This window comes from Dendropsophus ebraccatus, chromosome 3 (genome assembly GCF_027789765.1).
Source record: "Dendropsophus ebraccatus isolate aDenEbr1 chromosome 3, aDenEbr1.pat, whole genome shotgun sequence".
Lineage (NCBI taxonomy): Eukaryota > Metazoa > Chordata > Amphibia > Anura > Hylidae > Dendropsophus > Dendropsophus ebraccatus.
The window spans coordinates 191,549,357-191,564,169 of NC_091456.1; the positions used below are offsets into that span (position 1 = coordinate 191,549,357).

The window sequence follows — 14,813 nt, forward strand, 5'->3', positions numbered from 1 at the left end:
GATGATGGTATTCGATCGAATATTGCAGTATTCAAAAGATTCAAATTCAATTGAGAAGTGAGGCGAATACGTAGGAAATATTTGAAAGCCCTCCCATCGCACTTGGCGCTTTTTTTAATCCAATCTCCATGCAGGGAGGCCGTGAGGGACCCTGTGAGTACACACGCAGCGCGAAACCGGTGTCTACCCTCATTGGATGGCTGAACCACATGACCTTGAATCTTAAATACTTGCCTCCCGCCTCTCGACCACAGATGCGCTTTCAACCTAGTCAGGGAAAGATCTTGCAGCAGGGGGAGATAGGTTTTAGTAGCGTTTTGGCTAGGCAGGATTACTACAGAAGCCAAAAGTCCTTTTTGGGGCTGAGATCCAGCAAAAAAGTCATCACTGAATCCAAAGCACTTCTCAGTGCTAAGAAATAGATGATATAACAGCAGCAGCAGCAGCTGTATTCATTCCAATACCCTGTGTGTACAAGTGACTTATAGTGTCCCTGGTTTAGCCCACTAAGGGCACCTGATATATACTGTTTCAGTAGCCCAATAAAAAGCATGTGATACCTATTGTTCTAGTAGCCCAGTAAAAGGCACATGATACATATTGTTCCAGTAGCCCAGAAAAAGGCACATCATACATACTGCTACAGCATAATGCGTGATACACACGAATAACATGACGCTCTACGGACGCACATTGGAATCATGTATGTAACGCTTAAATACGAACAAAATGTGTGAACATTTGTAAACGTTCATAAAGCGTTCACAAATATTTTTCCTTCGCAACTGCGGTGAGTGGCATTAGACTGTGATTTTGGGGTGTTGGGTGCACCCAGGCATGCTCCCCCTGATGTCCCAGTGTCATTCCAGAGGTGTTTGCATCGTCTAGGGAGGTTTCATGGGGGACTTGTTGACCTCCAAGTGGTCGAATTTTGATTTCCAAGTGCCACAATTTTTTTCCCCATAGACTATAATGGGATCGAATATTTGTTCGAATAGTCGAATCTCGGTGCCTATTTGATTGAATATTTCACTACTCGCTCATCTCTAATGCCTAACTATTTATATCTAGGTTCTATTTATGAACCAGTATTCAGTAAAAAGTTGCACTATTTAGATGCAGCTGGTACTGGAGGAAGGGGTATGGTACTGGAGGAAGGGGTATGGTACTGGAGGCTGGGTGTGGTGCTGTAGGAAGGAGTACGGTGCTGGAGGAAGGAGTACGGTGCTGGAGGCTGGGTGTGGTGCTGTAGGAAGGAGTACGGTGCTGGAGGAAGGAGTACGGTGCTGGAGGCTGGGTGTGGTGCTCTAGGAAGGGGTATTGTGCTGGAATCAATTGGTAAGTCAGGTAACCTAGAGAGGACTGAGCTGTACTGACGATGGAATGGTTCCCCGTGATATCATTATGGGAAGCCAAACTTTACACCTGGACCACCAAAGAGGTATGTGAAGGGCGTTTGAAACCAGTTTTGACAGCGGCGTCTAAATAGTCCAATAGCCAGCAGCTACTAATGGAGCGGGCTTGAGTTCTCTCCATACACCCTTAGGCTGCGTTCACACTACGTATATTTCTGGATGGCCGCCATTTAATGGCAAATATTTGCTGTTTTTTTAGAACAACGGCTGTTATATTGAAATAATGGCCGTTATTTACTGTTATATGGCGGCCATCCCCTCAATTTCAACATTGTGTGAACAGATCCTTTCTGTGTTTTTAATCCACTCCTGGTTTTGGTTGCAATACTGACTGAAATATACGTAGTGTGAACGCAGCCTTAGGCTGGGTTCACACTGAGTATATTTCAGTCAGTATTGTGGTCCTCATATTGCAACCAAAACCAGGAGTGGATTGAAAACACAGAAAGGATCTGTTCACACAATGTTGTAATTGAGTGGATGGCCGCCATTTAATGGCAAATATTTGCTGTTATTTTAAAACAACGGCTGTTATATTGAAATAATGGTTATTTACTGTTATATGGCGGCCATCCACTCAGTTTCAACATTGTGTGAACAGAGCCTTTCTGTGTATTCAATCCACTCCTGGTTTTGGTTGCAAAATGAGGACCACAATACTGACTGAAATATACGTAGTGTGAACCCAGCCTTAAAGGGGAACTCCAGGTACAGGTTAATAAAATTAAACTTCTGCAGAAGCATATAGCATTACTTACCTATCTATCCCAGTTTTGAAACTACCAAAAATCCATTTGTTTTTGTTTTTTTTTCTGTATTGTGTTTCTGTCCTTCCTGGTTGAGCAGTTCCCAGAATGCAAGGAATGCATTTCCTTCAGCTGATCATGACAGTCCCCACCCATTACAATTAGTAAAATTAGTGCTATATAACTTTTAATGTACTTTTAATAGAAAACAAGTTTTTCTTATCCGGAGTTCCCCTTTAACATCCCTTTGATGAAAATAATCACCTTTGGTAGCTGAAAGGCTAAAATAAACCTACCTGTCATCTGCAGACCGAGCACCAAAATGCTGACAATGTTATTTAGTTCTTGGGGAAAGGATACAAGTCATCATATGTTTGTTAGTATGGGCATATAGAACCATCACATGATCATAATACATTCAATATATACCGTATTTTCCGGTGTATGAGGCGACTGGATGTATAAGACGACCCCTGACTTTTAAGCAGATTGTCAAGGGTTCACCTTATACGCCGAAAAATTAACTCCTGCCTGACCGCAGCCCTGCAGTCAGGCAGGGGTTAACTGCAGCTAAATTTAACAAACATTTAACTCATCTGGGGCCCGTTCCCGGCCTCCGCGTGCCTCCGGTACCGTTCCCGGCGCAGGCAGTGTGACGTACACTAGCTGCGCAGGAGACGGAGATCGCCGAACCTCTCCCCGGCAGCAGAGCGTCTCATCGAAGAGGCCCATAGTGGTCGCCCCATACGTTGGGGATGGGGCAATTTTTGAGCCCCCACCGTATGGGGCAACCCCCGACTTTAATCCCGATTTTTCAGGGTTAAAAAGTCATCTTATACGCCGGAAAATACGGTAGTTAAAATCCTCACCACACCAAGTGTCACAAAAAAGATGCAGTTAACACAACAAGGCAGACGTGACAGCGCTCCCCGAACCATATAAAGGAAGCACCGCCCACATCATCACGTAACCTTACAGACGGGTTTTCATAGACATTAGACCTAAAATCTGTCCCTCTTAACATAGTTCCTGTGGCAAGATACACATGACGACACAAGATATGAGATACACATAACGGCGCAAGTGTAACAATGTTTTACAGAATGTAATCAGACCCCACCCCCATCATCATGTCTGTCTAAAAATGACACCAGTTACAGTGCTCCCAAAAACATTCTACGCAATCAAACCACAATAATATAACACTAGGCAATTTTTTATTAAATACGCTATATTATAACACTATATGCGTAATATAAAGAGCATACTATAAGCTGAATTATCATGAGAGAGCGCTACCTTTAAATTATACCCTTTTTAATAAAAAGCAAAAACAAAAACATCCTAACAAATATATAGTGAATATCAATGGAAAAAAATATAATGAAAAAGTAAAAAATGTGTAAAAAATTGTGTAGAAAATTGTGTCAGTTAGTGATTGTGAGGCTCCATCCTGCTCCAGACTGATGAGGGGTAAAACCCCGAAACAACTGTCTGTAGATAGACACCTGGCCTTGGTATTTCCCTGGTCATATCATCAGACTGGTAATTGAATTGTATATTGACTGAAGGGACCACTTAACCCCTAGACGACCCAGGGCGTATAGTTACGCCATGGAAGTCTGTCCCCAGACGACCTAGGGCGTAACTGTACGCCCTGGGTGTTTCTCCCGCTATGAAGCGCGCTCCGGAGCGGAGCGCGGTTCATAGCAGGTGGGGGCCGGCTGCAATCAGCAGCCGGGACCTCACCGGCAATGACACGCTGCAGCGATCGCGCTGCCGCGTGTTATTAACTCCTTAAACGCGGCGCAACCGCGGCGTTTAAGTGTGACAGGGGGAGTCCCCTGTCACTTACCGATCGTGACCCCCGCAGTGTGACTGCGGGGGCCCCGATCGGTAGAACGGACCGCCGGAGGTCTCTTACCTTCCTCTGTGCGGTCCGATCGGCGCTCTGGTCACTTACCCTGCACAGGCAGGCTCAATGAGCAGATCGCCGATAACACTGATCACTGCTATGTCTATGGCATAGCAATGATCAGTGTAAAAATCCAAGTACTGGATGTAAAAGTCCCCCAAAGGCACTTCAAATGTGTAAAAAAAAAAAAAGTTAAAAACACTAACACACAACCCCAAAACCCCTCCCCCAATAAAAGTTTAAATCACCCCCCTTTCCCATTATATAAATAAATAAACAAACAAACAAATAAACATATAATATACCGTAGCGTGCGTAATTGTCCAATCTATTAAAATATAACAAGCGTCATTGCGAACAGTAAACGGCGTACACGAAAAGAGGGAAAAAAGTGCGCGGATTAACGATTTTATGTTACATTATATATAAAAAAAAATTAATAAAAAGTGATCAAAACGTCCGATCTTCACAAATATGGTATTAATAAAAACTAGAGATCATGGCGGAAAAAAATGACACCCCATACAGCAACGTAGGTGAAAAAATAAAACTGTTATAAGCGTCACAATAGGCCCATTTTATTTATAATTAATTGCCAAAAAAAAGGATTTCATTTTAAAAAAATATATATAACATTAGAGAATCTGTGTAACCTGCATATGGTTGTGTTCGGGCTGACCTATAGAATAATAGTATCATGTCGCTGTTACCATATAGTGCATTACGTAGACACAGGAACCCCCCAAACGTTACCATATTGCATTCTTTTTTGCGATTTCACCTATTTATATCTTCATAAATAATATATTTGGAATTCCATCATACATGTTATGGTAAAATGAAAGACGCCATTACACAGTACAACTATTCCTGTAACAAACAAGCACTTACATGGCCTGTAGATAAAAAACTGAGAGTGCTAGAGCTCTTAGAAGGGGAGGAGGGAAAAACGGAAACACTAAGATCAAAATTTGCGCGGTCCACTGGGTCATTTTGGGCCTGGTCCTCAAAGGGTTAATATGGTGCTTTGGTGTGTCTCTGTACAGGAGCCATCCCTTTTCTAGGCCCTTCCCTGGAGGGATATCTGCCTTGTTCCGTGTTTTGAGATTCGTAACTGAGGCTCCACGGGCCTTTTTGTATATAGAACTACTTTGTGCCACTCTGAACTCAACAGATTTTCTTGTGTGGCATCCTTCTTTGTGTGCTGGACGTGTAAGGTCTTTGCCACCAAACTCATAACCCTTTGAAATGTGCCCACTTTAATGCCAGTTTTTATGCCAGGAATCTGTTTATGGAAGGCTGAACCCATCTGGTTTGGATATGAGGCATCCATCCCTATGTGCTTGCAGTGTCAGACAAGTGGCCCCCTGGTTGCCCATTTCTTTGCCAGCTGATTCAAATGTTCGGCTAATTTCACATGCACTGACTGTACCTTGATATCAATAAAATTGATTGAGTTCTTTTTATGACAAAGAAAAATTACTAAGAAATTGGAAACCAACTTCAGCCCTGAATAAGAAACCGACTTTAACAGTGTGACATTTCCCTCATTCTGAACATGAGAATAACTCATCTGCAGTGAATTATTTGATGCAAGTCACGTCTTGATTTAGTTATAAATTGTTTCCCACAATCTGAACAAAGGAATGGCTTTTCCTCCGTGTGAATTCTCTGATGTGCAACAAGACTATATTTTTCACTAAAGCGTTTCTCACATTCTGAGCAAGCAAATGGCTTTTCTCCTGTGTGAGTTTTCTGATGTCTTTTGACTTCTGCTTTCTGAGTAAAACATTTCCCACATTCCGGGCAGGAATATGGCTTCTTACCCGTGTGAGATATCTGATGTATAGTAAGTTGTGAATTCACACAAAAACATTTCCCACATTCTGAACATGAAAATGGTTTCTCCCCTGTGTGAGTTCTTTGATGTCTCACAAAACTTGTTTGATCATTAAAAGATTTCCCACATTCTGAACATGCAAATGGCTTCTCCCCTGTGTGAATTCTCAAATGTCTACTAAGCTTTGATTTGAAAAAAAAACTTTTCCCACATTCAGGACATGGAAATGGCTTATCCCCTGTGTGGGTTTTCTGATGAAAGTTAAGTAGTGATTTTGAAGCAAAACTTCTCCCGCAATCTGAACATAGAAATGGCTTATCCCCTGTGTGGGTTTTTTGATGTAAGTCAAGTAGTGATTTTGAAACAAAACTTCTCCCACAATCTGAACATAGAAATGGCTTTTCCCCTGTGTGAGTTTTCTGACGCCCAGAAAGTTGTTTTTTTTCTGAAAAACATTTTTCACATTCTGAGGATGAAAACCGCTTTTCTCCTGTTTGACTTCCCGGATGACCAACAAGCTTTGGTTTTACAGTAAAACATTTTCTGCATCGTGAACATTTATTCTCTCCTGTATGAGCTCCTTCATGTTCAGCACTCCTTCCAAAACTTTTATATTCCTCAGCAGAATTTAAGGAATCGGTAGACAGGACGTGTATAGAAGGATGAGATGCCAGATCTTCACTGTGAGGGGCTGGGGGTATATCTGGGGTAATAGAATGTTGTGTTATAAGATCATCTGTTGTAGAATCTGAAGGCAACAGATGTCCCTCCCATTCATCTGCCAAGAATAAGAACATTTTTATTACTATGATAAAAGGGATGTCAGTCAGTTTTTATGTGTAACATTACACGGGCATCAGAATTATATCAGCTCGGACATGGCCGTGTGAAGATGAGCACCGGCCATGTTCTCAATTATTCATGCCTCCCATATCCCACAGGACAGCACCCCATCATCTGAGCCTATGTCTCCATATTGCGTAGATTGTATTTTGGCTGAATAAGGTCGTATACAGCAGAATAGACTGACAGGACACAGAGCTTATAATATTCCACACAGAATAGTTACAGCCGGTGACTGAGGAGAATGTGTGACTGTTCTCTGCATTTAGTGGTCACTACTCAAATGGGCGGTTACCTTTAGTGATGTCCTCCTTATACTGCTCATCACTGCTGTCATCTGTCTCTTCTTCCTCTTCTTTTACTAGTATGTCTATAGCATTAATACAGTTCAGACCTTCATCCTGATCCATAAACTTTGAAAAGATATTATAAAAGCATCAATAAAACCTCTTACACTGTACATGCGACACAGCTAGACAGGCTTTAGGTTGTGTGAGTGAAGGGGATCACCTTCTGCCAGACACATCTGGATTTGTCTGTAGGAAAATAACAGATCAGATAGGAATAAATCCACTCTGTTCTCTCCAAAACTAGAAACTGGGATAAGATCCAGACACCAGACACCATGTGATGTCTATGGTCGGCTTTATCCACCATCTCCACCTTTCTCATTACACAAGTATAAGGGCCCTATTCCACCGGACGGTTATCTTCGCATAATCGTTAACAATCTTAAACGACTGCTATTGAGAAAGACCTGAAAACGTTCACTCATTTCTATGGAACGATAATTGCTACTTATGATCGTATTTGCGATTGTTTTTTTCGTCGCTATTGCTTTCGTATCTACTGTGAATGACCGAACGATGTCTTATTCAATGCGAACGATTTGCGAACGAGCAACGATAAAAATAGGTCCAGGTCTTCTAAAGCGATCGACGATTTCTCGTTCGTTCGTTAATTGTTAACTGCATTTCAACTGAATGATTATCGTTTAGATTCAAACGATTTAACGATAATCTGAACGATAATTGTCCAGTGGAATAGGGCCCTAACCCATATAATGTGTAACAAGAGATACAAAAAGTAGCACTCACCCGTTATCATCAGCTGAATGTCTTCATTGTAACCACACAGAGCGGGGGAGAGGAGCTAGGTGCACCTGGTCGACAAAGGGGTGGTCCTCGATACGGCCGTCCCAGGACACGTCTGCACCAAGCTCCCTCCCTCCCTGCTCTCCGTGGTTACAATGAAGACATTCAGCTGAAGATCTCGTTACACATCAGTATACCTCTGCTCCATTGTCTGCACCCCGTACAGCAATCTCTTATCCACGGCAAGGACTTGTTAGCGGCATCTCTTCCTGGTTTAGTGGTTCTGTCTTAGTGTGGTGTGGGTTTCTGCTACTCATCACGTCATATAATAGTGTAGGATAAGCCGAAACTGAGAGTAAGAGCCTCAAATCTACAGATCATTGGGAACATCTCCATCTACCTGATCCTGATCCTGTGGGAGAAGAGGACGGGGACATCTCTCTGGTGCTGTTCTCTTACTGGATCTGACTGGAGGGAACACATACAGAGACTGAATTCATTCTTTCCATCCAGATAATACAGAGAGGAGGTGTGTATATAGTCCTGTCTATTACCTGCTGATGGGAGGGGCTGCTGATCCTCCAGCATCACATCCTTGTACTGATCCTTGTGTCCTTCTACATACTCCCACTCCTCCATGGAGAAATAGACCGCCACGTCCTGACACCTTATAGGAACCTGACACACACAATGATCACACAGTCATCCCCCCCACCCCTCCAGTGGTGTTACTGTATAATGTCCCAGCATTCCCAGCAGCCAGTGTCTCACCTCTCCACTCAGCAGCTCCACCATCTTGTTGGTGACTTCTAGGATCTTCTCTTCCTCCATTTCCTCATGTATCAGGGGCCCCGGGATTGGGCTCAGGGTTCTTCCCCATCCTTCACACCCAGGGGCCCCACAGCGCCCACTAGAGGACTTCTTCACTACTGTGTAATCCTGTGTATGGAGAGACACATTACTATCACTCCATCCATTCCCAGAATCCCTCACCTCTCCAGTCCTATCCATCTGTTATTCCATAGATAAGAATGATGTCATGATGACATCACTCCCAGAATCCCTCACCTCTCCAGTCCTATCCATCTGTTATTCCATAGATAAGAATGATGTCATGACGACATCACTCCCAGAATCCCTCACCTCCCCAGTCCTATCCATCTGTTATTCCATAGATAATGATGTCATGATGACATCACTCCCAGAATCCCTCACCTCTCCAGTCCTATCCATCTGTTATTCCATAGATAAGAATGATGTCATGATGACATCACTCCCAGAATCCCTCACCTCTCCAGTCCTATCCATCTGTTATTCCATAGATAAGAATGATGTCATGATGACATCACTCCCAGAATCCCTCACCTCCAGCCCTATCCATCTGTTATTCCCTAGATAAGAATGATGTCATGATGACATCACTCCCAGAATCCCTCACCTCTCCAGTCCTATCCATCTGTTATTCCATAGATAAGAATGATGTCATGATGACATCACTCCCAGAATCCCTCACCTCCCCAGTAAGCAGGAAGAGTATGTGTAGGGTGAGGGTTATTATCCTCTCGGCCATCTTGTCTCTGTCTCTCTCCATGGTTGATGGGTCGGTCTCTTATATAGAAGATATCAGCAGAGGATCCTGTAGAGATGGGAGATGAATAGAGAGAAGATGAGACAATGTAATATATTTCAAAACCAGAGAAAAAACACTTCCTACCTAAAACTTAATAAAGTCCAGTCCTGAATGGGTTAATCCTACTGTCCCCCAGCTCCTTCCCTGCAGGGACTCTACACATCCCTCCACCTGCAGAGCTGTACAGGAGCAGAGTAAGCTCCTCCCAAACAAGTCACATGGGCGTGATGTCATCAAGGGTACATAGATTTACTTGGACAGAGCATCTACCATGTGCTTCCAGGACCTGCCATGGTGTGACAGTCATGTGATCAGTCATATGGAGGAGGAGTCACATGATCAGGGGCTGCTGCTCAGTGTATGCAGGACTCTGCTGTGCTGGATGAGCTGAAGTGATGTGTGTGCAGCAGAGCTGTGTGTGATGTGTGTGATGTGTGTGGAGCAGAGCTGTGTATGTGTGTGTTATATATGCCTGCAGCAGAGCCCTGTGTGTAATGTACATGTAGCTGAGCTGTATATATGTGTAATGTACATGTAGCTGAGCTGTATGTGTGTAATGTACATGTAGCTGAGCTGTATATATATGTAATGTACATGTAGCTGAGCTGTATGTGTGTAATGTACATGTAGCTGAGCTGTATGTGTGTAATGTACATGTAGCTGAGCTGTATGTGTGTAATGTACATGTAGCTGAGCTGTATATATGTGTAATGTACATGTAGCTGAGCTGTATGTGTGTAATGTACATGTAGCTGAGCTGTATGTGTGTAATGTACATGTAGCTGAGCTGTATATGTGTAATGTACATGTAGCTGAGCTGTATATGTGTAATGTACATGTAGCTGAGCTGTATATGTGTGTAATGTACATGTAGCTGAGCTGTATATGTGTAATGTACATGTAGCTGAGCTGTATATGTGTAATGTACATGTAGCTGAGCTGTATATGTGTGTAATGTACATGTAGCTGAGCTGTATATGTGTGTAATGTACATGTAGCTGAGCTGTATGTGTGTAATGTACATGTAGCTGAGCTGTATATATATGTAATGTACATGTAGCTGAGCTGTATATGTGTGTAATGTACATGTAGCTGAGCTGTATGTGTGTAATGTACATGTAGCTGAGCTGTATGTGTAATGTACATGTAGCTGAGCTGTATATGTGTAATGTACATGTAGCTGAACTGTATATGTGTAATGTACATGTAGCTGAGCTGTATATGTGTGTAATGTACATGTAGCTGAGCTGTATGTGTGTAATGTACATGTAGCTGAGCTGTATGTGTGTAATGTACATGTAGCTGAGCTGTATATGTGTGTAATGTACATGTAGCTGAGCTGTATGTGTGTAATGTACATGTAGCTGAGCTGTATGTGTGTAATGTACATGTAGCTGAGCTGTATATGTGTAATGTACATGTAGCTGAGCTGTATATGTGTAATGTACATGTAGCTGAGCTGTATATGTGTGTAATGTACATGTAGCTGAGCTGTATATATGTGTAATGTACATGTAGCTGAGCTGTATGTGTGTAATGTACATGTCGCTGAGCTGTATGTGTGTAATGTACATGTAGCTGAGCTGTATGTGTGTAATGTACATGTAGCTGAGCTGTATGTGTGTAATGTACATGTAGCTGAGCTGTATATATGTGTAATGTACATGTAGCTGAGCTGTATATGTGTAATGTACATGTAGCTGAGCTGTATGTGTGTAATGTACATGTAGCTGAGCTGTATATGTGTAATGTACATGTAGCTGAGCTGTATGTGTGTAATGTACATGTAGCTGAGCTGTATATATGTGTAATGTACATGTAGCTGAGCTGTATATGTGTAATGTACATGTAGCTGAGCTGTATGTGTGTAATGTACATGTAGCTGAGCTGTATGTGTGTAATGTACATGTAGCTGAGCTGTATATATGTAATGTACATGTAGCTGAGCTGTATATGTGTAATGTACATGTAGCTGAGCTGTATATGTGTGTAATGTACATGTAGCTGAGCTGTATGTGTGTAATGTACATGTAGCTGAGCTGTATGTGTGTAATGTACATGTAGCTGAGCTGTATGTGTGTAATGTACATGTAGCTGAGCTGTACGTGTGTAATGTACATGTAGCTGAGCTGTATGTGTGTAATGTACATGTAGCTGAGCTGTATGTGTGTAATGTACATGTAGCTGAGCTGTATGTGTGTAATGTACATGTAGCTGAGCTGTATGTGTGTAATGTACATGTAGCTGAGCTGTATATGTGTGTAATGTACATGTAGCTGAGCTGTATATGTGTAATGTGGTGCAGTGACCATCAGTAAGCTGCTATACCAGTACTGTGTCATCCACCGTCACACACCTTCATAGACATCTACCTCTCCCATCAATGGCATATGGTTCTCCACAATTTTCATGTCACTTCTTCACACTGGAGCCTTACCATACACAACAGCACAAGAACAGTTCATACACTGTACATTGTCACCAATATTTTGGTCTAAGAACTTGTCTCTCCTGTAGTGAAGTTTTTGCTGTTTTTGCTCTGATCGGATCTTGGGGTGACAGATCACTGTTCTCATGGAAAAGACTGAAAGAGATTGAGCCCTTGTCTCTCCGGGCGGAGGCCGCGCCCCCTTGTCTCTCCGGGCGGAGGCCGCGCCCCCTTGTCTCTCCGGGCGGAGGCCGCGCCCCCTTGTCTCTCCGGGCGGAGGCAGCGCCCCCTTGTCTCTCCGGGCGGAGGCCGCGCCCCCTTGTCTCTCCGGGCGGAGGCAGTGCCCCCTTGTCTCTCCAGGTGGAGGCAGTGCCCTCTTGTCCTTCTGAGGGGGTTTTACCTGGAACATCTTTTCCCCATATTTCTTGTAGGGGCCATTTATATGTTTAAATAAGTTAATCATATCTCCCCTTAAACGTCTCTTCTCCAGACTAAACAAATGTAATTCTTTTAATCTCTCCTCATAACTAAAATGATCTATTGCCCTTATTAGTTTAGTTGCCCGTCTTTGTACCCTCTTCAGCTCTAGAACGTCCTTTTTATGAATTGGTGCCCAGAAATGACCAGCGTCCACCACATGGGGGCGCACCAAAGCTTTATAGAGCGGTAATATTATATCCCTGTCCCGTGAGTCCATGCCTGGTATATACATGACAATATCCTGCTGGCCTTAGAAGCCGCTGACTGACATTGTGTGCTGTTCTGTAGTCTATTATCTACAAGTACAACCAGATCCTTCTCCATCAGCGACTCCTAGGACATATAATGCTGCAGGTTATTACTCCCCCCCCCAGGACATATGATGCATGTGGGTTATTACTCCCCCCAGGACATATGATGCTGCAGGTTATTACTCCCCCTAGGACATATGATGCTGCAGGTTATTACTCCCCCTAGGACATATGATGCTGCAGGTTATTACTCCCCCTAGGACATATGATGCATGTGGGTTATTACTCCCCCTAGGACATATGATGCTGCAGGTTATTACTCCCCCTAGGACATATGATGCTGCAGGTTATTACTCCCCTAGGACATATGATGCTGCAGGTTATTACTCCCCTAGGACATATGATGCTGCAGGTTATTACTCCCCCTAGGACATATGATGCTGCAGGTTATTACTTCCCCTAGGACATATGATGCTGCAAGTTATTACTACCCCTAGGACATATGATGCTGCAGGTTATTACTCCCCCTAGGACATATGAGGCTGCAGGTTATTACTCCCCCTAGGACATATGATGCACGCAGGATATTACCCCCCCTAGGACATAAGATACTGCAGGTTATTACTCCCCCTAGGACATATGATGCACGCAGGATATTATTCCCCCTAGGACACAAGATGCTGCAGGTTATTACTACCCCTAGGATATATGATGCTGCAGGTTATCACTTCCCCCAGGACATATGATGCTGCAGGTTATTACTCCCCCTAGGACATATGCTGCTGCAGATTATTACTCCCTCTAGGACATATGATGCTGCAGGTTATTATTCCCCCTAGGACATATGATGCACGCAGGATATTATTCCCCCTAGGACATATGATGCTGCAAGTTATTACTCCCCCTAGGACATATGATGCTGCAAGTTATTAGTACCCAGGTGCATAACTTTACATTTATCCACATCGAACCTCATTTGCCAAGTGGACGCCCAAACACTCAATGGGGGACATTTATTAAGGAGTCTAATAAGTGCAACTATTCCAATGGGGATTGGTGTTTATTTTGTTCCAATATCTTGTGACTCATTCATTAAAATGTAGCACTGCCATAGTGAATGTATCTAAGTAAAAAATTGCAAAAAAAAGTTGCAAATTATAAATTGGGCGCTAATCCCGGATTATACAAACTTTTGGGTGAATACTCAAAACAGGCAGATTAAAAAAAGTCGCATCTAAAAAATATTCGCCTGTCAAATACTGGTTCATAAAAAGAACTTAGAACAAAAATGGGTGAAAAATCCAATTAGTCACCGAAAATAGGCACAAAGCCCTTCATAAATTTCCCCTCAATGTGTCTAAGTCGTTCTGTAACACCTGCACATTTACCATGAACTGTATTGTACAACAAAGCTTTTAACACCTGCACATCTTCCATGGACTGTACTGTACTACAAAGCTTGTAACACTTGCACATCTTCCATAGACTGTACTGTACTACTGTACTACAAAGCTTGTAACACCTGCACATCATCTATAGACTGTACTGTGCTACTAAGCTTGTAACACCTGCACATCTTCCATAGACTGTACTGTACTACAGATCTTGTAACACCTGCACATCTTCCATGAACTGTACTACAAAGCTTGTAACACCTGCACATTTTCCATGGACTGTACTGTACTACTAAGACTGTAACACCTGCACATCTTCCATAGACTGTACTACAAAGCTTGTAACACCTGCACATCTTCCATAGACTGTACTGTACTACAAAGCTTGTAACACCTGCACATCTTCCATAGACTGTACTGTACTATTGTACTGTACTACAAAGCTTGTAACACCTGCACATCTTCCATAGACTGTACTGTACTACAAAGCTTGTAACACCTGCACATCATCCATAGACTGTACTACAAAGCATGTAACACCTGCACATCATCCATAGACTGTACTGTACTATTGTACTGTACTACAAAGCTTGTAACACCTGCACATCTTCCATAGACTGTACTGTACTACAAAGCTTGTAACACCTGCACATCATCCATAGACTGTACTACAAAGCATGTAACACCTGCACATCTTCCATAGACTGTACTATTGTACTGTACCACAAAGCTTGTAACACCTGCACATCTTCCATAGACTGTACTGTTGTACTGTAC

General features: G+C 42.8%; 1 protein-coding gene across 1 annotated transcript; it reads right to left on the reverse strand.

Moving 5' to 3' along the window:
• Window positions 1-5,000: 5,000 nt before the first annotated feature.
• Window positions 5,001-6,713, reverse strand: LOC138786627 (oocyte zinc finger protein XlCOF6-like). The gene has a single exon (XM_069963608.1). The coding sequence runs from the start codon at window positions 6,711-6,713 to the stop codon at window positions 5,646-5,648; it is 1,068 nt and encodes a 355-aa protein (XP_069819709.1). The 3' UTR covers window positions 5,001-5,645.
• Window positions 6,714-14,813: the final 8,100 nt, after the last annotated feature.

Bases quoted from the DNA above. Each gene is read 5' to 3' on its own strand.
- LOC138786627 (XM_069963608.1), bottom strand. From the start codon at position 6,713: ATGTTCTTATTCTTGGCAGATGAATGGGAGGGACATCTGTTGCCTTCA.